The sequence below is a fragment of the Phocoena phocoena genome, chromosome 4 (genome assembly GCF_963924675.1).
Source record: "Phocoena phocoena chromosome 4, mPhoPho1.1, whole genome shotgun sequence".
In the NCBI taxonomy this organism is placed as follows: Eukaryota; Metazoa; Chordata; class Mammalia; order Artiodactyla; family Phocoenidae; genus Phocoena; species Phocoena phocoena.
Genome location: NC_089222.1, coordinates 144733542 through 144754463, shown reverse-complemented (window position 1 = coordinate 144754463; position 20922 = coordinate 144733542). Strand labels below are relative to the sequence as shown.

The following is a 20922-nucleotide window of genomic DNA, read 5'->3' as shown; positions in this document are numbered from 1 at the left end:
AGAAAAGCAAGATAAAGGAAAAATCCCGGAAGCAGCCAGAGAACAGAGCACCTCACCTACCTGCAGAGGAGCAAAGACAAGAATTACATGTGATGGCTCCTCAGAGACCACAGAAGCAAGGACAGAGTCGAGTGAAACACTGGGAGAAAAACCCACCTAGAACCCTACACCCTGCGGAACTGAAATTTTATTTTCCTTTTTCTCGGCAGAGCTAACAGATGGCAGTTCGTTCAAAAGAATAACAGCAACAATGTGACCAGTGATTGCGGCTCACGGACAAGCGAAGTGGAGGGCAGCCCTGGACCAAGGGTGGGGGCGGGAGTGGGGATGCTCCACCCAGGAGACGGCACAGGGCTATCTGAAAGTAGACGCGGAAGAGGTGTAAACCTGCTGCAAACTCTAAAGCAGTTACCGAAACAAGTAAAAAAGAAGTAAAACTGATATATGCTGTGGAAAGAGGGAAACTGGAATCATGTAGAACGCTCAGTGAGAACCATACAAGGCGGAAGAAGAGCAGAAGACTAAACAGGAACAAAGACCAAAGGCCTTGAGCAGGACACAGCAACAAGTGTGGTAGATACAATGGCCAAAATACAGCCATTACAACACAGAGACGGTCAGACCCAACTACATGTAGCCTACAAAAACCCCACTTTAAATATAAAGACACATATAGATTAAAATTAACGGATGGAGAAAGATTTGCCATGTGAATACTAATCCAAAGAAAGCAGGATTAGCTGTATTAATTTCAGACAGAGCAGACTTCAAAGCAAGGAGGGTGATCGGGGACAGTGAGGGGTGCTACACAACGATAAAGGGTCAGCTCTCCAAGAGGACTCAACGACCCTGAACATGTATGCACCTTCCAACAGAGCATCAGACAACATAAGGCAAAAAGTGATAAAACTGCAAGGAGAAATAGACAGTTGAAGACTTTGACACCCCTGTCTCAGAAATGGTCATATCCAGCAGGCAGAGGACAAGTAAGGGCACAGTTGAGCTAACCACCGCCATCAATCATCAGGATATAACTGTTGTTTATAGACTACTTCAATCAACAACAGCAGGACACACATTCTTCTCAAGCTCACATGGAACATTCACAAAGGCAGACCACATTCTGGGCCGAAAGACACATCTCAACAAATTTAAAAGAATAAAAATCATACTCTTAGACCACAGTGAAATTAAACCGCAAAGACAGCTGGAAAAGCCCTAAATACTTGGAAATTAAACAACGCACTTCTAAATAATACATGGATCAAAGAAGAAATCTCAAGAGAAACTTAAAAATATTTTGAACTAAGTGAAAATGAGAATACAACTTAAAATTTGTGGGCTGTAGCTAAAGCAGTGCTCAGAGGGAAATTTATAGCATTGAATACATATATTAGAAAAGAAGAAAGATCTAAAATTAATCATCTAAGCTTCTACCTTAGGAAACTAAAAAAAGAAAAGCAAATTATAAATCCAAAGCAAGCAGAAGAAAAGAAATAATAAAAATCAGAGCAGAAATCAGTGAAATTGAAAACAGTTAAGTTAATAGAGAAAAACAAATGAGACCAAAAGCTGGTTCTTCTTTGGAAAAATGAGTAATATTGATAAGCCTCTAGCCAAGCTAACTAAAAAGAAAACAAAAAAGATGCAAATTACTAATATGAGAAATGAAAGAGGAAACATCACTACAGATCCCATAAACATTAAAAAGATAATAAAGGAATACTATGAACAATCTATACTCACAAATTAACCTTGATAAAATTGACCAGTTCCCTGAAAGACACACCCACCAAAACTACGTAAAAAGAAACAGACAATCTGAATAGACCTTTATCTATTAAAGGAATTGAATCAATTACTAAATAATCTTCCAAAACAGAAAGTACCAATCCCAGATAGGTTCAGTGGTGAATTCTACCAAACATTTAGAGAAAAAATTATACCAATTCTCTACAATCTCTTCCAGAAGACAGAAGCAGAAGGAATACTTGCTAACTCCTTCTATGAGGCCCAGTGTCACTCTAATATCAAAACCAGACAAAGAGGGCTTCCCTAGTGGCGCAGTGGTTGAGAGTCCGCCTGCCGGTGCAAGAGACACGGGATCGTGCCCCCATCCGGGAAGATCCCACATGCCGCGGAGCGGCTGGGCCCGTGAGCCATGGCCGCTGAGCCTGCGCGTCCGGAGCCTGTGCTCCGCAACGGGAGAGGCCACAACACCACAAAAAAAAGAAAAAGAAAAAGAAATAAAAGTTATTCAGATGGAGAAGGAAGACATAAAAGTGTTTTTATTCACAGATGACAAGAATCAACAAAAAGCCTCCTGGGAACAAAGAAGCAATTACAGCAAGGTTGCAGGACACAAGGTCAATGCACAACACAATACGGAAGGAGAACAACTTGACTTCAAGACTTACTACAAAGCTACAGTAATCAAGACAGTGTAGGATGGGTAACAGAACAGAGAACTAGATCAATGCAACAGAAGAGAGGCCAGAAATAGACCCACGTAAACAGACCCACATAAATCCACTGATCTTTGACAAAACAGCAAAGGCAATGCAATGGAGCAAAGATAACGAAAGGTGTTGGAACAACTGGATGCCACATGCGAAGCAATGAATCTGGACAGAGACTTTACGCTCCTCACAGAAATTAACCCAAAATGGATCACAGGCATAAACATAAAATGCAAAACCATAAAACTTCTAGAACATTAGAGAAACCCTAGGTGAGCCTGGATATGGTGATGCCTTTTTAGATGTAACACCAAAGGCATGATCCATGAAAGAAAGAACTGATAAGCTGGACTTCATTAAAACTGAACATTTCCGGGAATTCCCTGGCGGTCCAGTGGTTAGGACTCTGCGTTTTCACTGCCGAGGGCCCAGGTTCAATTCCTGGTCGGGGAACTAAGATCCCGCATGCCACACGGTGCGGCCAAAAGAAAAAAAAACCTCAAACACTTCTGCTCTACAAAGACACAGTCAAGAGAATGAGAAGACAAGCCACGGGCTGAGAAAAACAATTGCAGAAGAGATATCTGAGAAAAGGCTGTTACCCAAAACATACAAACAATTCTCAAAACGTAACAAAAAGAAAATGAACAGATTTTCAAACAGATCAAAAGATCTGGAAAGACACTTCATCAAAGAAGATATACAGATGGCAAACAAGTATATGAAAAGATGCTCCATGTCATAACATCATTAGGAGAGGGAAAACCAAATAAGGTACCACTCAGCACCTACTAGTGTGGCCAAAATCCCACACCTGACAACACCCAGTGCTGGGGAGGACATGAAGTCCTCGTTCATTGCTGGTGGGAATGCAAAATGGTGCAGCCACTGGGGAAGACTGACTGGTGGTCTCTTGCAAACTAAACACACTCTCACCATGCAATTCAGCAGCTGTGCTCCTGGGTATTCATCCAAAGGAGCTAAAAACGTACGTCCACACAAAAACCTGCACACGTGTGTTTACATCAGCTTTTTTCATAATTGCCAAAACTTGGAAGCACCCAAGACGTTACTCAGTAGGCACATGGATAAACTGTGCTCCATTCAGACAAGGGTGTGTCATTACACCATTAGAAAGAAATGAGCTATCGAGTCAAGAAAAGCCACGCAGGAAACTTAAATTATAGACCAAGTGAAAGAAGCCAATCTGAAAGGCTTCATACTGTATGATTCCAACCACGTGACATCCCAGAAAAGGCACAACTATGAAGACAGTAAAAAGATCAGTGGCTGCCAGGGGTGGGAAGACGGGAGGGATGCACAGGTGGGGCACAGATTTCTAGAGCAAACTAGTCTGCACGATACTACAGTGGTGGGTCAGCGTCATCACACGTTTGTCTAAACCCGTGGGACGCACACCACCAAGAGTGAGCCCCACGTAACCTGTGGACTCAGGGTGATGACGACGCATCCGTGCAGGCTCATGGACTGTAACAGACGCACCATTTGGTGGGGATGCTGACAACGGGGGAGGCTGTGTGCGGGGCGGGGTGGGGGAAGGTATGGGAACTCTCTGTACTTTCCAGTCAACTCTTCTGTGAACCTAAGACTGCTCTAAAGAGTAAAGTTTATATAAAACAAACAAAAAAACGTGTTATCAAGGAAGTCTTGCAGGAATAGGAAGCTGTGGAAGGGCAGGGGTCGTCCAGCTCTGCTGGACGGCCTGGAGCTGAGGTGAGGGCGGCACGGGGCCTCCGAGTAAACCCCACGCTGGTCAGCGAGCCTCACACGCGTGCACACGTGAGCGTGCGCACACACAGGCCACAGACCGTGAGCTGTGGCAAGCCCTCTGCAGAGGGGCCCTGGCACAGGGAGCTGAGGGCCGAGGGGGCTGGCGATACAGACGGGGTGCCAGGCTTTCCAGGTGGAAGGGCCTGCAGGGGCAGTGAAGAGGTGCCCACGAAGGGGCCCAAACAGACAGGGGAAAGGGCAGGGACGGTGGGGTCCCGGAGGGCCACAGGCAGATGACCAGCCCTGTCCCCGCGGTGCCCGTGGTGCCCATAGGAGGAGGCCACCCAGCCAGGCCTGGTCAACCCTGGGAGCCTGCACCAGACCCAAGGATGGCTCTGCAGCGCCCCCGGCAGCCTGGTCCCCGCCAAGGAGCCTCCAGGCACCCACACGCCCCGGCTGCCCTTGAGCTCCCCAGGCCCGCCCCCGTCGGGCCTGCTGCTCACCCTGCCTCTGGTCCTTGCTGAGACGGTGCCTGCCCCTTCCCTGACCACCCTCCTGCCCGGTGGGTCCCCCGATACCCTCAGGCCCCTGGCTCACCTGCTCGCGGACCCGCCAGCCCCCAGCCCGGGCCCCGGGAGTGCAGGGTCGTGTCCCCGTCCCCGACCCCCGACCCCCGACCCCCAGCCCTGCGACGCTGCTGGCAAGGAGCAGGCGCTCAATCCCCGTCAAGCGAATTCGTGCCTGGACTCCCTCTGGCTCTGGGCTGCTGGGGCCCCTCTCGGGCTTTGGAACGTTTCAGACATTTCCAGAGCCAGGTTCTCTGCCGGCCCTTCTGCCTGACCCAGGCGCCCCCTTCGCGGACCCCCGCCCAGGACTGGCGCCAGGGTTAAGCCGGCAGATGCAATGCCGACAGGACAGCGTGTTGGCTGTCACCGGACTTCACCCCGTGGTGGCCATGCTGGACCGGGCGACCAGGCATTTCGTGTGGAAAAGTCCAGGGTGGACAACAGGGAACTGTGAGGTGACACGGAGTGACCACACAAACATTCTCCGGGGACTTCCTTGTGAGTCTGCCCTTCCCTCTCCAGCCGCCTGCCCTCTGGCCGGGTCCCAGCAGGTGGCAGCAGAGGAGGTGGAATCCAGGCAGCCTGCTCCCTGGGGGTCTCCACCCCTCGGGCACTGATGCCCCACTGCCCCTGAGACCGCCCCCGCCCCGCGCCTGTGAGATAAACTCAGGCAAGCAGGGCTCCAGGTGGCCACTGGAGCCCACCCACTCTGCTCTGTGGGCACATCCCCTGGCATTTCCAGAAGCGATGAATCAAATGCAGAGCAGAATGACTCATCAACACCAATTCTAGACGAACCGCTGATCTAAACACAAGAGGCGAAACAACCGCTAACACGAGGATAACACAGGAAAATGCCCTCATTCCTGCGGGAAGGAGTTTTCTTCCACAGAAAGACAGAAAAACACAAACGGTAAAGGGTGATCAACAGGCCAACATTAAATCAGCAGGGTCTGCTCAAGACCACTCGGAACGAAAAGACAAAGCGGGAGAAAACACGTGCGATCCATTGAACTGACAAAGGACCTATAACCAGAGCACAAAGTAGCTCCAATCACCAAACGCGGACAGACAACGGATAGCGAACGGCCCGAAACTCCAACAGACGCTTTGCCAAAGAGGGTCCCCAAAGGGCCAGGAAATAAACAGAGAGGAGATGGGGCCTCAGCGGACATGAGGGAGAGGCCTGAGAAAACCACGGGAACACCTTACACAGCCACCGAGGTGGCAGGAATGAAAAAAGAAGGTCCAACAGACCCCAAGGCCAGACGCCCGCATCCTGGGGCGAGGCACACAGGAGCTGAACACACCACGCCACACCCGGAGCCCAGGGGCCACACCCTCGGCACGCTCCCCAGAGGCCACGCTCACGGGACACGGATGGCCAGCGGAGAACCCTCCAGAAACGTCTCTGTAAAAGAAACGTGTGCCAGGACACACACCATCGCCTGGGCATCCCCCTGGTGCAGAGCGGACCTGGGCAGGTGATGCTGTGGTCTTTGGATCCAGGCGGCAGGTCATTCCATGAAAACTCACCGAGGTGCACACCTGTGATTTTGCATTCTTCTACGTGCACGTGCATGTACACACACACACACACACACACACATCTGTACAAAATGTTTCAGTGAACAAATTTCTTAGGATGAGCTGTTAACCTCACCTCTGATGGGCCCTGCAAGGCTCTCTTGAGCAAGGACGATGCTGGCCAGTGTGGCTGGTGCCTGTAGGTGTGCCTCAGGGGCTTGTGTCCCGTGGGACCCAGCGTCGTGGGAGGAGGACAGGCCACCAGAGAACAGAGTTGCCGTGCAGGGAAGACTGCCTGACGTGAGATACCAAGGGAGCTAAGCGCATCAGGTGCGCGTGGTCTCAGGATCTACGGCTCCTTCCACAGGCCCGGCCCTCCCCGAGCTCCCTCAGACCCTGGAAAACTGCTAGAGGCGTGTCCGTCGGTGGGGCAGGGTGAGGGGCGGCGTGGGCGACCTGTGACTGCACTCCATCCCCAGGCCACCAGGACACAGCTCACCGTGGACTGGACCCAACTAAACAGCCCGCTGCGTCGGCCCCTGAAGCTTTCTCAGGACCAGGTGACGTGGCGGCACCGAGCACCCGGGGCGCCATCCTGGGTCACGGAGGACAGGCCAGCGGGGCTGCGCGGTGACGGGAGAAGCCCCCCGTGAACCGTCCCAGGACAGAAGCCACACGCCCACAGGCACCAGCCAGCCTGCCGGCTCACACTTCATCGCTCCTCCCGCACGGCCCACGCCCCCCTCCCGGGGCCTGGGCCCACCTGCAGGTCCACACTGAGCACCTGCACCCTCCCTTCCTGAAACAAGAAGACCTGAGCCTAAGGTACGGAGCCTCGTGTGTGGCCCTCACCTGCTGGGCTCAGGGGGCCTGGAACAGAACTGCCCATGTCTGTTTCGGAAAGAAGTTTCCTCTCCCCAAAGGGCCTGCCTGCTCTAGAAAGCCGCTGACTGTTCTAATTAACACGTGCTCGCTCCGGGTTAGAGAAGCTTTAATTGTCGATGAGATGGTATTCTGGTTTCCTGATTATTAGATTTACAAACTTAAAGATTGTTTCCTTCCAAATACTAAGTGAGGTGCTCTGACGCGAGCCCGGCCTAGGACTGCCGTCCTCTCTCGCCCTTCTGCTGGCGCAGAAAGGCAGACTTGATCTCAAGCTTGAAGCTGCGCACGAGGCCAGGTGCCAGCGCCCCTCAGACGGTGGGCCCTGCCGTCCCGGCCTCACTCCTTGAGAGGGAGTCTACCCCTGACCCCGAGCGTATGGCGAGTGCGCTCCTTACAAAGAAAACGCCTGCAGGTTTAAGCGAAGAAATCAATTCCTGCCCGGTTGCAAGCTGACAGGCGAGCAGCCCCGCACCGAGGGCCTCATTTGCTGGCGAGTTCCAGCACCTTGCTCACCATGGCCCCGAGCCCGTCGTGAATGTGGTGGAAGGCCGTGTCACACATGAAGGCTGGGGTTGTGACCACCTTGTTCTTCTGGTCCACGTGAGCCTCGTGCACACAGGTTACGGAAGAACACCGCAAAGCTGGAGCAGACGGCATGTGTCAAGCACCGCCCACCCCCTCCCAGACGCACATCCCACCCCCACCCCGTCACCTGGAAGGGGCTTTCTGCGCCCCCTGCGCTACTCTAACTGAAGACCCTGGAACCTGACCCCACGGGCTGCTTCCTAACACACGTCCCAGCAGTGGGCCTCACGGGACCCATGGCTGCAGACGTGGGCCGGACGCCCGAGCGCCAGCGGGACCCCGGGGCCACCCTGAAGGCAGCGCAGCACCGCCATCCTTCACGTCAAGAGACTGAGTTAGAGGCTTGTCCGAACGCCCGCTGTGAGCACGGGGCAACCGGACCCGGGCTCCAGCCTCAGCACAGAGGCGCCTCACCTCCTCCCCGAGACCTGCTTCCTGGGCCAACGCCAAGCCCCAGGTCCGGGGCTGGCCGCTCTGTGCTGGAAGGGGAGAGACATTCACATCTGAAACTGCCTGCAAGTAGAGACACACCGAGGCGCGCGCCCCGGCCGGGACAGACGCCCGGAGTCTCCTGCGCCTCCTGGGGCCCCGCGCTCTTCTGCTGCTGACTGCGGCCCCCATGGAGACCCTCAGGTCCAGGCGCAGAGCTGGAAGGCGGGTAGCCTGTGGCCTGAGGCTCTCTACACCCGCAGCGCACCCTGGTGACCTCAGGACACAGAGGACCCGCTTGCAGGAGAAATGGAGGCGACAAGGCTGCTGGGGGTGGCCCTCTGTCTGCGCCACCCAGGGGACTGCCACCAGATAAGGACAAGCAGCCCTCGCGTCTTCCACCCCGGCTTTTGGCCCGGCACCGGGTACTCACTCTCCCTCCGCCACAGGCAGTGCCCTACCCACCCGCCGCGAGCCACGGCCGTCTCCACACCCGACCCACCGAACCCCCGGCCTGGGGTGTGCAGAGCTCAGCCAGCGTCACTGCGGGGACTTGGGAACGTGACCACTGCACGGCGGAGGGGTCACAGCCTCGGGCGCTACGCCCCTCCACGCACATGCCCTGGTCGCCCTGGCTGTGCAGTACCCCAGGGTGGCCCCAAGGGGCCAGAGAGCGGTTTCCCACGTCGCCCCCGCTGCTGGAAGGATATGGTCACTCCCGTCACGCAGTGCTTGGCACCCAGGGCTTTGATGACCTGCGCGGTCCCGGCGTGCGGCCACCTGCCGCCTTCCTCCTGCTCGTGGCCCACGGTGACCTCGACACTCCTGAGCACTTTGGCCGCGAGGACGGGAGCGATGCAGCACAGGCTGAAAGGCGAGGAGAGGAGGATCAGCTCAGGAATGTGAATGTGGCCGCCAGGCCGGGGGCCCAGCAAGTCATGCTTAGAGAAGGCGGTCAGCCTCAGAAAGGGGCACAGACACCAATGCCGCGGGGACGGAAGACCCAGTGCCAGAGCCTGTGCCAGCTCCGCGGGCTGGAGCCTGCCCCTGCCCCTGCCCCTGGGCTGCCCGTGGCAGTTGTGACCGGTGGAGCACGGGGCAGCCTCCAGGCACCCGGCGTCAGGCTGGAGAGCGGCGGAGGGCAGCCAGCTGAGCCCCGGCTGCCAGATGCGCACCAGGCACCTGACACGGTGCCCAGGGTGCAAAGGCCCACCCGGAGAGAAGGCCACAGATGGCGGCGCTGTCTTCAGCCCGAGCTTTAGGGTGGTTTATCGCACAGCAACAGAGAAGCCCAGCTGTACTGACCGGCTGAGACCCATCCCCTTCTCTGGAGGGGACGCGGGCCAAGCAGCAGCCTCGCCTGGCCTGCCGGTGCGGAGCCAGCGGCCCTGTCCTGGCAGTGTGCCAAACCCTCCCCAGATCCCCGGGAGCAGGCTGTCCCGGAGGCGTCCAAGCCCTGCAGGTCCACGCCGGATGCCTGCCCTCGGGGCTCCTCCGAGGTCCTGCTCTTCACCGGGGGCCCCAACCGGCAGCTCCTGGGCCCCTGGATCAGCCAACACGGAGGCCCCCAGCAGCCAGGGCGTCACCAGGGCCCTGCCCCCCGCGAGAACACGCGTGCTGCCTGCCACAGCTGCTCCAGCCGGGCCGGTCCCCCTCCCCTGGGGTCCACACCCCTCTGGGCTGTGCCCGCCACCCCATCTGCTCAACTGGTCCTCTGAGCTGACCGCAACCTAACGTGCTGAGAACACACCTACACGCTCGTTCAGTGCCGAGACAACTGCCACAACTCCTGGTCAGGGACCACGAGACAAACCCCCTCAGCCCCGAGCCGGTGAGCGCCATCGCAACGGCCATCTCGGGAATCTGCCACGTCAGCAGGTCCCCAGGCACCTGACTCTGCGGGCGACGCCCGAGACGAAGGCTGGGCTGCCTGCCCGTCCTTGGCCGGGGGCTCCCGCACTGCGCCGAGGTAGCAGAGCCGGCTGGACCCCTCGCTCTGTCCGTGCTTCTGACGAGCAGGTCAAGGAGTGACGGGCGGCCCGGAAGGGGGGCGTGAGGTGCCCCGACCCGGAAAGGGCGTTCTGCACGCGGCCAGACAGCGCTGCTGCTTTTAGAGACAGACGCGTAGTCTGCCGCACGAGGGGCTGAACGGAGCTGCCCACGGTGACACGGCAGCCGGTACAGGACCGTGTCACCGTCCCGCACCCTCCACCCCAGGGTGACCCGGGTTCTTCTCCAGCTCAGCTGAGAGGCGCCTGTTCACTCGAGTGTACAGGGTGCCTGCCGTGACGTGGCCAATCTGCTGGGCTTCTGTCCCGTTTGTCGTGCTGACTTTTTAGAGAAAGGGAGCTGGGTCCCCCCCGGGCGCTCGCCCCCACACACCGGTGCTGCCCCAGCGGGGCCCCCAGGAGGTGATCGGCTGGGCGCTGCGAGGGCAGGCATGCCCCTGGGCTACGGCTGCTGGTGGGGGTGCCCGCGACGCTGAGTGGGCAGGGCCTCCAGTGAGTGGCTGCAGGTCTGGGAAGGACGCTGCCCCTGGTGGACTGTCCTCTGCAGCCTCTGTGCCCCGTTCAGACCCAATGCTCTAACACCCTCATGCCTCTCCAGTTTCCAGTGGGAGGCAGCGAGCAGCCATGTGATGGAAAGCCTGGCAGATCTTGTTCTTAGTGCATCTGTGCACCACTGTGCTCCTGGGAGGACTTCCCCAGCCAGGGATGACTCCAAAGCGTGCGACCCACACGCTCCAGCACCGGCGTCGTGCGCCGACGCCCGTGGTAAAGCAGCACCGAGGAGCCCTCCCCCAGGACGCTCGTGGGAAGGGCAGCCTAACAAGCAGGTCTGACAATGGGGTCGCCATCACTCGTCTGCAAGCACCTCCTGGTGTGGGTTATGACTGGCCTCTCCCGTCTGCCAGGCCGAGGACCCCAGGCCGGGCTGTGAGCAGTGGCTGGGCCCATGAATGTGGGCCCAGTGTGTGCCCACCGCAGGATCCGGTCCCCAAGGAAGGGCAGCTGAGAGCGACAGGGGTTGGGAATGGTGCTCACGGCAGCCGTGGCATGAGGAAGGACGGGGGCCAGCTAGCCGAGGGGCTGCTCCAAGCCAGGACGGGAAGGCGGAGGCCAGGCATGGGGAGAGGACTGGCAAAGGCTGGGGGCCACGGAAGGACTTGGGAACCTTCTAGACCCTGAGAGGATCATCCCCTCCCCTCCTAAGTCATCAGGAGAAATTAACGTAACCACACGACCACAGAATTTTCAGAGCAGGAAGGCGCCTGTGAGATCACACGAAACCCCCTCAGTTATAACGAGGAAAGGGGCTGAGGGTCTCCAAGACCACACAGCTCCAGGCACCAGCTCCTGGCTGTGAGCCACGGCCTCGGCCACCGCCCTCCCTCCACCACTGCTGGGCCCGCTGGGCCACACGTACCCGATGGGCTTCCCGGCCTGGTGGAACTCCTTCAGGACGCGTTCCACGTCTTTATTCACCTTGCAGTCGCCCCCGTCTACGGCGAATGTGCTCCTGCCACGAGAAGAGGCTTCCTTAGACCGCAGGGCTCAACACCTGCCTGCCTGGGGAGCCCCCAGCCCCACTCCCCACCCCCAGGGATCCTGCGTGCTCCGCGAACTTCTCAGCAACTGCAGAAAGTGACATGTGTGTGCAAGTACGTGTGCACGGCCTTTCATGTAATTACACGTACACGTGTGTATTTTTTTCTGTTTTTTGAAACATAAAGCAGCGTGGGAGGTTAAAGGCAGGAAGGCCAGCAGAGGTGAAGGGGAAGCTGACACGCAGGCGCTCGGGCCGTGAGCTCGGCCCACCCAGGAACGGCAGGACGTACCACTGGCCCAAAACCCGTGACACATCCTGCACTTCACTAACAAGGAGAAGAAACCCAAATCAAACAAGACGCCGTCTTTTTCACCACAGCAAGACCGCTGGGATGTCTGGAATGGCCTCCCTCCCGGTCGGTGGGCTCACGCCAGTACCATCTCTTTGGAAGGCAAACTCAGACCCATCAAATCTCAAAGCCACGCCTCTCTGCCAGGAGCCCCATCCCGGGCTTCCTCCGCCTCGTTCACGTGGTTGATGCCTCTGCCCCGGGCACCCCGCGCGTCACGCGCACGCCGGGACGACCTGTGGGTGTGAGGGATGCCGGCTACCCTGAAGTGGTTTCTCAGGGTGCATAAGCGTCTCAAAACAGGTCAGGTTATATACTTTAAATACACGTACATCAGTCGTACCTCCAAAAGGTATAAGACAAAAGAGAGAACGGGAAGTCTGGGAGTCCCGTCAGCACTGGGTCGCCTACACAACAGGATCTGTGTGTGTGGCTGCCAGACGTTTAAGGGACTAGCCTCAGCGTTAAGTGAAAGACACCAAGTGCAGGATGAGAGGCTACCATCTGGTTGGATTTTTAACGCAAACATATACGTGAATCTCTCGGAAAATAAAAGGCTAGCAGCATTGCCAGAGGTGATCCTGCAGTCCCGAGCAGGAAGAACTGGGTCTCCACAGTGAATGTGTCACACAGCCCTCGCCTGCTGCCCCCCGTGCACCGCACAGACCGCTGACGAGCCGGCCTCTCCTCTGGAAAGGTCAGAAAGACTGGGACCAGTGGCCAGAAATCACAGCTTCCCCCAGGGGTCTGGGAGGTCACAGACATGGATGCTGACCCAAGGCCCTGCTTCCTTGTACACCGAGACGCACCACCACTAAGTCACCCGAGGCAGGCTGTCAGCCACGCCAGGGACATAACCCCAACGAACCCTCAAGCTACCCTCACGCCAGGCGAGGTCTAAGGGCTGAGGGAAGGCACAGGGTCTGTGAATCCAGCTCATCTTTCAGAGAAAGAAACCCGGTCCCGTAAGAAGGACAAGGCCAGCCGACACAGACTGTGATCCGCCATCTCCTGCCAGGGGGCTCAGGAGGATGGCGATGCAGGGAAAGCACTCCCGGGCTGGCTCTGGGAGAGAGAGTAGACACGAGGCGGGGCAGGGGTCCAGGAGGGAGGAAGGACTGTGGGAAAACCGGTGGGAATGTGGAGAAAAGAGGTGCTCTGGTGACGGCCGCAAGCAGAAAGGAGCCTCAAGATGTCAGGACGCGGAAGGACCGAGCGCAGAGATGGAACTCAGGGAACGTAACCGCCTCTGCCCCCGCTCCTGGGCGCACGGCGCCCGGACAGACAGAGCGCCAGCTGGGAGGCCCTCGCGCTGCTGTGGGAACCTCAATGACCAAGCGGTCAACTGACCAAAACGCACGTAGTCCAGGCTGTGATGCGTGCTGCCCCGTGTTTAAAGCCCCAAGGCTGCGGGGCGCAGCTGCTGGGTGCTTTCCTGCAGCCCTCAAGCCCCCTCCGTCACGGGAGCAGCAGCCCCACACCACGTCGGAAGGGATGTGCTGGGCCAGCAAGGCCAGCGCAAGAGAATTTCCATGAAACGCGGAGAAGAAAGAAGGGAACGAGAGAACAAAAAGAGAACGTGAAACCCAAAGTACATCACAGCTGCGGTGTGATAGCCTCCTAGGCTTGAGGTCCAGTTACCGTGGCAAAAACCCAAACAGCAAAAAAAAGATCTCCCTTCCTCTGGTCAGGACCGTCCTCCAAACGGCCCAACCAGAAAGGCACTTTTTCGCACTGCAAGGTCCACAGGAGAGCAGGTGTCTGTGGGGAACACGTACACGGACAGGTTCTGATGTGACGAGACCCCTAGCACCACACCTGGATGGCCAGGTCCCAGGAGCCTCCTCCCACCGGGGTTCCCTGTCATGGGGCAGCTGTGTCGTCGCTGGGCCAGACCCCCCAAGAGCTGTTCCCATCACCACCGCGTCCCATCTAACAGTCCAGGGAAAAAGCAGGAGAGCCCCGAGCCGAAACACGTACAGGTTTTTGGCGGCTCCGAAGCCCCCGGGGAAGACGGCCGCGTCGTGGTTAGCAGCCCTGAGTTTGGCCAGGTCGGTGATCTTGCCACGGGCGATCCTTGCGGACTCAGTCAGAACATTCCTGGGGAAGAGCAGAGAGAGGCCCCCAGCAGGTTCAGTGTGTGGGCAGACGGGAGAACGGGGCAGGAAGGAGCCTCCGCGAGACAAGAGGACCTGTCCTCCCGGCTCGCAGGCGGTGCGAGTCGCTCCCCAGAAAAGGCGCCACAGCGACAGTGACCACAGCGGGTCTGTGCTCGAAACGTCCTCTGGAGCCCTTTCAGATGGGCGCTTCCGAACCACCACGCCCAGTCACCTGGACTCCTGTGTCAGGCAGGGCCACCAGGGAGCATTTGGCGCTGGGAACGGACGGTGATGGAACCGCGGGGGCAGCGTTAGGAAGCAACTCTGAGGGACGAGTGAGGCAGCTCTGGACCGGCCGCAGAGGGAGCTCCTCCCAGCCCCGGCTGCGCGGCCCAGGGTCCGGGTCCGCAGCCCCAGGAGACGGCACCGCGGCTCCTTCCCACCGCCGCGTCTCTCACTGTCTGCACCCGCTGGAGGGCACTTGGGAACCACAGCCCCCAGGGGCCATCGCCCTGCAGTCTGGGCCAGGCCGGAGCGGGGAGGTGGGTCTCAGTGGATGCGAGGCCAGGGCCGCACTCCCCTCAGGAACAGGAAGTGCCGGTGGGAGCTGCTCACAGATATGTGGGTCCAAACGGGTGGATGAGGTTTGAGACCAAATGAACGCACAGGCCTTCGGTAAGAATGAAGGCGCGAGGAGTTCACTCGGGGAAACTTCCTCCACTGCTCCAACAGTGCTGGACGGCGAGAGACGTCCTGGGGTCCAGCACAGCGTCAGGACCACTGCTGTCAAGTCCCCTTAAACGTGGACTCGGCTCCCAGCTAAGACGAAGCAACCGTGTGCAGGTTCTTGGGGAGTTTCAACCCGTGCACGTTCAAGGGCGACGAGGAGGGGCCCGTACCTGGTTTCGCCCTCAGAAGGCTGCCCCTTGGTGTGGTCAATCACGTGCATCTGAGGGATGTCAGGAGCGAAGATCTGGACCTCGGCCCCCGCACGGCTCAGGTGAACCAGTATCCTGCACAGGAGGGAATCAGACCAGACTCTGACATGTGCCTGGCCCAGCTTTACCTGCCACCGGGTGTTTAAAAACAGAGTTTTAGGTGACTGACAGGTATACACTTCTCACATAGGTTAACAACCTCCTTGCTTTGCAAAAAGTCACAACTGGCTTGCTAACGACCCAAATGCCCTCTATTTGAGTTCGCTGTCACTGAACTGGCCTGTGGAGACCAGCTAGCCGCCCCCAAGCTCCCTTTACAAACCAGGCCGTAGGGACGGGTGACCTGGCAACTGTCACAGCCTGGATGTCTGCATTCCCAGGCTCCTTCTGGGTGTTCTTCCTCCCATGGGCCAATCCACAATGGCCTCGAGGGGTTGAGGAGGGCTTTTAGTCTCCAAAGTAAGTTCAGCTCCTGGTCTCCCCAACCTTCCCCTCATGGGGGTGGGAGACACCCAGGCGACCCTGGGGGCTGCTACTGATGCCAGCATCTACCAAGGGTTGCTCTGCAGCAGGTCCGAGTCCAAACACTGGCACGAAATCTGTCCTTGGCAGTGCTGTCACTACCCACTTCCAGAGAGAGAAGAGACACGAGACCCCAAGACAGATCACAGCTGTCCCCTGGCAGGGCTGGGACCCCCAGACTGGGGTTCAGCTCCTCAGAACCTCGCGGGCACTCGACCTACAACTCCTCCCTCTGCCCGGGAGGTTTCACGCTGGCTGCTGGCTATTCCTCGCCGCCTCCTCTCTCCTGCCCCACCCCGCTCAGTTCCCATCAGGAAACTCCTGGCCCTCTCCACCCACCAGCCCAGCACGCTCTAAAGTTCACTCTCTGTCCGGCCACCCCCAGCCACCAGCCTCAGGCTCCTCCGGGGACCAGCGAGGCCCCGCAATTGGGAGGGGTGTGTTCCCCAACCACTACCTAACTCTCCCCTTCAACTAACTCTGAACCTGACAGCCCCTACACGGTCCTGCTCACGGGAACTTTTTAAATAAATCGATCAAAGGACAAACTACTCGGCAACAGCTGACAGACTACCCCAATGACATCGGTCTACAGCGAGGTCACTGCACAGCCCTTAAAAACCATGCTGTAAAGACGGAAAAGAGCTCTCTGATTTCCAACTCGCAGGACCGTTTGATCCCAATGTTTACAACACGTGGGTGTGGAAAAACAGCAGAGTAGATGTTAATTGGTTACCACTGTGTGACAGCATCACAGGTGATACTAAAAAGCTCTTTTTGTGCATCCCTGTACGTTACGCGCATTGAGTTTAAACGTTGTCCTTCGCGCCTCCCTGAGTCTGGTCCAGCAGTCCTCTCTGCCTTCCTAACCAGCAGGAAGGCTTCTCCGAACGGTTCAGGAAAAGGGGGACCGACCCTCCCGAGGGCGAGCCGCCCAGGGGCTTACGATGAGGCCTCGTGGAGCTCTGTCCCGTCGTAGACCCCGCATCCGGACAGCACCTGCAGGGATGGAGGGCCGGTCTCTGGGGTCACGCGGTCCACCGGGCGGGCCGACCGCCTCCCGCAGAGGGAGGGCCGACAGGGAGGAGAGGGAGGTCAGCGCGAGGGAGGCGGGGGGCGGGGGGGGGCGGGGGGGGGGCGGAGGGGCCGCCCGCGGGCACGGGGAGGGTGGGAAGGCCGACCTCGGCGCCCCGCCCCTCCTCCCCACGCCCCGCCCGTCCGCTCACCACTGCGACCCTGGCCACGGGGCGCGGCGCGGAGGCGTGGAGGGCCGCGCGCGGGGACTGCGCCGGTCCGCCGAACGGCAGCGCACGCACGCCGGGGCGCGGCGCGAAGGCGGCGGTCACCGCTAGCCTGGACGCCACCAGAGCCCGGAGGGCCGCCATCCTGCGCGAGGACATCGGGGTCGCAAGGTCACGGTGAGCGAGGCCGCGCCTGCGCACTGCCGCCGCCCTGCCCGCGAGCGCGCCGGTGGGCGGGGCCGCGCCTGCGCAGTCGCCCGTGGCTCGCGCTCAACCCGGCAAGGGCTCGTGGATCCGCAGCGGGTCCCCGCGGCTTTGGGCACCGCCCCCGTCCCGCCCCGCGGCGGCGTCGCCGGGAGGCGCGCAGGGTCGCGGTTGCCGAGAAGCGCTGTGCTGAGATACGGGCTCTGGAGTTAACTTGTGTCGTCATGAGGCCTCATCGTGACTCCGCGACACCGAGTGGCCGGTGCCCAAGTGTCCAGTTCTCATCTGCGCCCCCCTTTCCCGGCCGCTGAGTCCAGGCCGGAGTGAGGCCCTCCCGCTGCAGCAGCCCGGCGCCCCTCCCCCTGCTGCTCTTCGCCTTTCTATTGACGTGGGTCCTTTTGTAACCCATCTGGTTGTGCAGAGGGAAGGCCAGGTATGAGGCCAGGTCTTTGCAGAGAAAGAGGTTTATCACAGGAGGGCCAAGCAAGAACGGGCATTGAGGTGTGGTGCGAAGCTCAGATTTGTGTCCCCGGGGGCTGCTGAGGGGGTATTTATCAGGAAGTAGGGAGCAAGAAGGGGAGGGGGGCTCGGATATGATTGGTGGAAAGTTAGTGTAAGTTTCAGTGTAAGTATCAAGAGCTCTCCTGCGCAGGCGCTGGGGCTGCTAGTTACGCCTCTGACAGGTCGCAGGTGCAAATTGGCGGTGCGGGGTGTAACATGCAGTGGGGTTTTGGCCCGTGACGTCTAAAGGTCACTATTGTAGTCCCTCGTTCTAGTCCTTCAGTGTGCCTGCGCAGCGCTCAGTCGGCGGGGCTGTCAGCAAGTTTGCTTCCCTGGTCCTCTGCAGAAGGAGCTTGGTGTTCTCTATGTCATTTTGTTTCTACCTTGTAGAAACTTGTAACCTTGTAACTCACAGGTGGTGATTTCAGTCCATGCCTGTCTTTGGATCATTCCTCAATCTTGAGGGACGAGGGGTGACCACCGCTCTAGCCGCTTTCTGCTGCTAAGGGCGAAGGCCCAGCAGGGGCTTGAGGAATGAAACAGCTTGACGTCTAGCTGTACACATTCTAGGGTATTCAGACTGGACTGCTGGAGGTGTTGGTATGCCCCCAATTCAGGGTTGACACAACAGAGGAATAATCTGGTGGCCTGCAGTCTTTGAGAGACAAACTTGACATGAAAGTTAAGAATCAGGCCCAACAGAAGAATCAGTAGCGCTGTGACTAAAGGAAGTGTCAGTGGATGGAGTAAACGGCCGACTGACCGAGGAGAAAGCCCTATATAGAATCCATGCCTCCGGGGCGCCATTACCAATGCTGTGTCACCAGCTGGCCTGTTGCTGTTATCTCCTTTACACTGGGCGGTATGTGGTATTTGTCCACACGCACCAGCAGGTGTTGCAGCCACACAGGCGCTGCCTCGTTCTGCCAGGGGGTAACCGAAGGCTGTTCTGTTATCCATTGCTGCAGCGGCTACGGAACTCACCATGATCTTTGGTCAGTCTAACTAGAGGCTGGCCTTTTGGCCAGTTCCTCCACTGAGGCAGGTAGATTTTGGAGGGTGGCCTCGTGATAGGTAACCCCCTCCCCGTGGGGCTGCTCATCCTGGTGCTAAGCCTGTGCCCGTGATTATCAAGTCTGAGGCCGCCTTCCTTTTGTCTGCTCTCCTGGGGTGGACATGTTACTGACCCTCTTGAGTCGGGCACCAATAAGTGTCCTTCTGCCCAGTGTCGCTTGCGCCAGTAGACAGAGACCAAGTTCAGTTGAGAAGCGAAGGAAAGCTTTATTCTTCGACCGAAGAATAGAGAGATGGGAGCTTGCTCTACAGCACAGGGTCTCCCCTGAAAGGCCCAGGGGTGGTGCTGCTTTATAGGGTTCTGGCAGAGGGAGGGGTGGAGTCACTGTGGGTCAGGCTGGTGCAGCACTTCTGCACACGGCTCACCCAGTCTGGCTGTCACGCAGAGCCGCTGTGCACTGGGAACGCTAATCCGACATGTTAGGTGGGAAGCCTCTGCACACGGCCCCCTGCAGGCAAGTAAAACTAGAACACACACAGAAGAGGTTGGACCGTATCCCCTGGGTTCCATCTTATTTTTCCCGGGACCCCAGTGGGCTTTGCTGGGGACATTTCCTTTAGGTTGTGGCTCTCTGGGCCCCACAGAGGAACACATCCTCCTGGTGTCCACATCGTCATCCACGTGTGTTTCTGCAGAGGCCAACGGGCTGGGGCCGAAGGTGCGTTAGTGGCACGTGAGTGACGTGAGAGTGGGGCCAGCTCGCAGGGTCTGGTGGGCTGCAGGCCTCTTTGTTGGGGGCCTATTACACCAACTCTTATTTTGGTGTGCTTGAACCCATTTTTGCCATTTGATGGGCTCTCGGTAGCCAGTGTGTTCTAAGGCCCTCCAGGCAAGTTGGGAGTATCCTTGGAAGGCTAGACCATCTTTGGTTTGGGTCAGTTCCTCTGCTGACTCATTTTGGACTCCTCCACAGAAGAGTTACAAGTTGGAAGGTTATAGTTTTCAGTGGCTCCCACTTGCTAGGGTGTCCTGGCTTGTGGATGAACGGTGGTCCGAGCTCTGTAGGGAGGCATTTAAGTACATCGTTAAGTGAACTGTAGAGGGTGCGAGGGGAGGTCAAATTACACGAGAACTTTGCTTCAGGAGTGGGTATTAGGGTAGCCTCTAGAGGAAGGTCAAGGTTATATTATGTAGTCCTCCTTTAACCATTAGTGGGGGAGCCTGGGAGAGGGCTGGCAGGGCTGAGTGTATCTTTCCCCAGCTGGGGGTTAGGATGACAGACCCAACACTGCCTTTCACCCCCTGCTGCAGTGGCTTTTGAGAGGTGAGTCAGAGTGCTTGGGTCCCAAGCTCGGTGTGTGACAACCCCTGGCAGGAAGATGGGAGGAGAAAAACAGGGTCCATCCCAGTTCCTTTCAGGACCACAGGGATAGTTTACAGATGAGTTATTTGCATCTGAAAATACACGACTATCAATGTATTTACTTTCTACCTTAATATCCAAGAAGAGTAGAGGCTCTGATAGACGTCATTATGTTTACAAAGGAAATGACTCCATCCCAAGATAGCACATGAGTTTCATAAGCAGGTAGAAGAGCACACAGCCCCACCAGACTAGCAAGAACCTGCCCGCCATCCATCCTAATAATGGTCCAGTGACTCGTGGCCGCACCTCTGGTGACCTGCAGGCTGGGCCCTGTGTCCTGACCCTGGAAGCTGTAGCTACCAAGGGTCCAGGGGCCTGGCTGTGGCCTAGGCTGCCCTCACAGTGACCCTTCCCGAGGGGCATTGCAGGATGGAGTCTTCCTCTCAGAGCTGGCCAGCAGGTCTGATGGGTCTCCCTGGAAAGCCTGTCCAGGCCCAGCCCCAGCCCCAGGCCCCTCTCCAAGGTCAGAGTCAAGCAGATGTTCCCTGCCAGACCCTGTGCAGGGACGATGGGGCTGGCAGCCTAGGCTGGGCCGTGAGGGCGAACCACGTGCCCTGCTCACCTGTTCCCCGGCACAGAGGTGCCAGCAGGCAGGTGGCCCTGACCCCCAGCACGACAATCACACCAGGATACATTACAAACATTTCAAATTCAGGCGTAATACCTACATTGTAGAGATACGCGTTATCAAAGCTTTATATTAAAAACATAAAAACTCATACAAAGTTTGAGTCTATACACGTGAGCCCATTCACCTCTCCACAAGGTGCTTTCGACGGCAGACGCTCCTGGGCCCTGGGTGCCAAGCCCGCGCCTGCCAGGGACCCGTCAGCTCATGCACTGACCCCGTGGCCGCGTTTCGTTCCTGCAGAAGAGCGAGTCCTGGCGGCAGGGCC

General features: G+C 57.8%; 1 protein-coding gene across 2 annotated transcripts; it reads right to left on the bottom strand.

Moving 5' to 3' along the window:
- Nucleotides 1-7648: 7648 nt before the first annotated feature.
- On the bottom strand, nucleotides 7649-17038 carry GATD3 (glutamine amidotransferase class 1 domain containing 3). Of its 2 annotated transcripts, XM_065876403.1 has the most exons (7): nucleotides 16866-17038; nucleotides 16586-16638; nucleotides 15079-15192; nucleotides 14061-14180; nucleotides 11609-11701; nucleotides 8893-9049; nucleotides 7649-7777 (listed from the first exon to the last, which is right to left on the bottom strand). In XM_065876403.1, exons 1-7 carry the CDS (start codon nucleotides 17022-17024, stop codon nucleotides 7649-7651), a joined length of 825 nt encoding a protein of 274 aa, XP_065732475.1. In that variant the 5' UTR covers nucleotides 17025-17038. The 2 variants fall into 2 exon arrangements, with proteins under 2 accessions (XP_065732475.1, XP_065732476.1); XM_065876404.1 differs by lacking the exon at nucleotides 11609-11701 and having other exon boundaries at nucleotides 16866-17024.
- Nucleotides 17039-20922: the final 3884 nt, after the last annotated feature.

Excerpts from the sequence above, each read along its gene's own strand:
- GATD3 (XM_065876403.1), bottom strand. The coding sequence starts at position 17,024 with ATGGCGGCCCTCCGGGCTCTGGTGGCGTCCAGGCTAGCGGTGACCGCC. Across the intron at positions 14,181-15,078 it reads CCTTCTGAGGGCGAAACCAG|GAATGTTCTGACTGAGTCCG; the intron begins GTACGGGCCCCT and ends GCTCTTCCCCAG. Across the intron at positions 7,778-8,892 it reads ACTGCGTGACGGGAGTGACC|GAGGCTCACGTGGACCAGAA; the intron begins ATATCCTTCCAG and ends ACCTGTGTGCAC.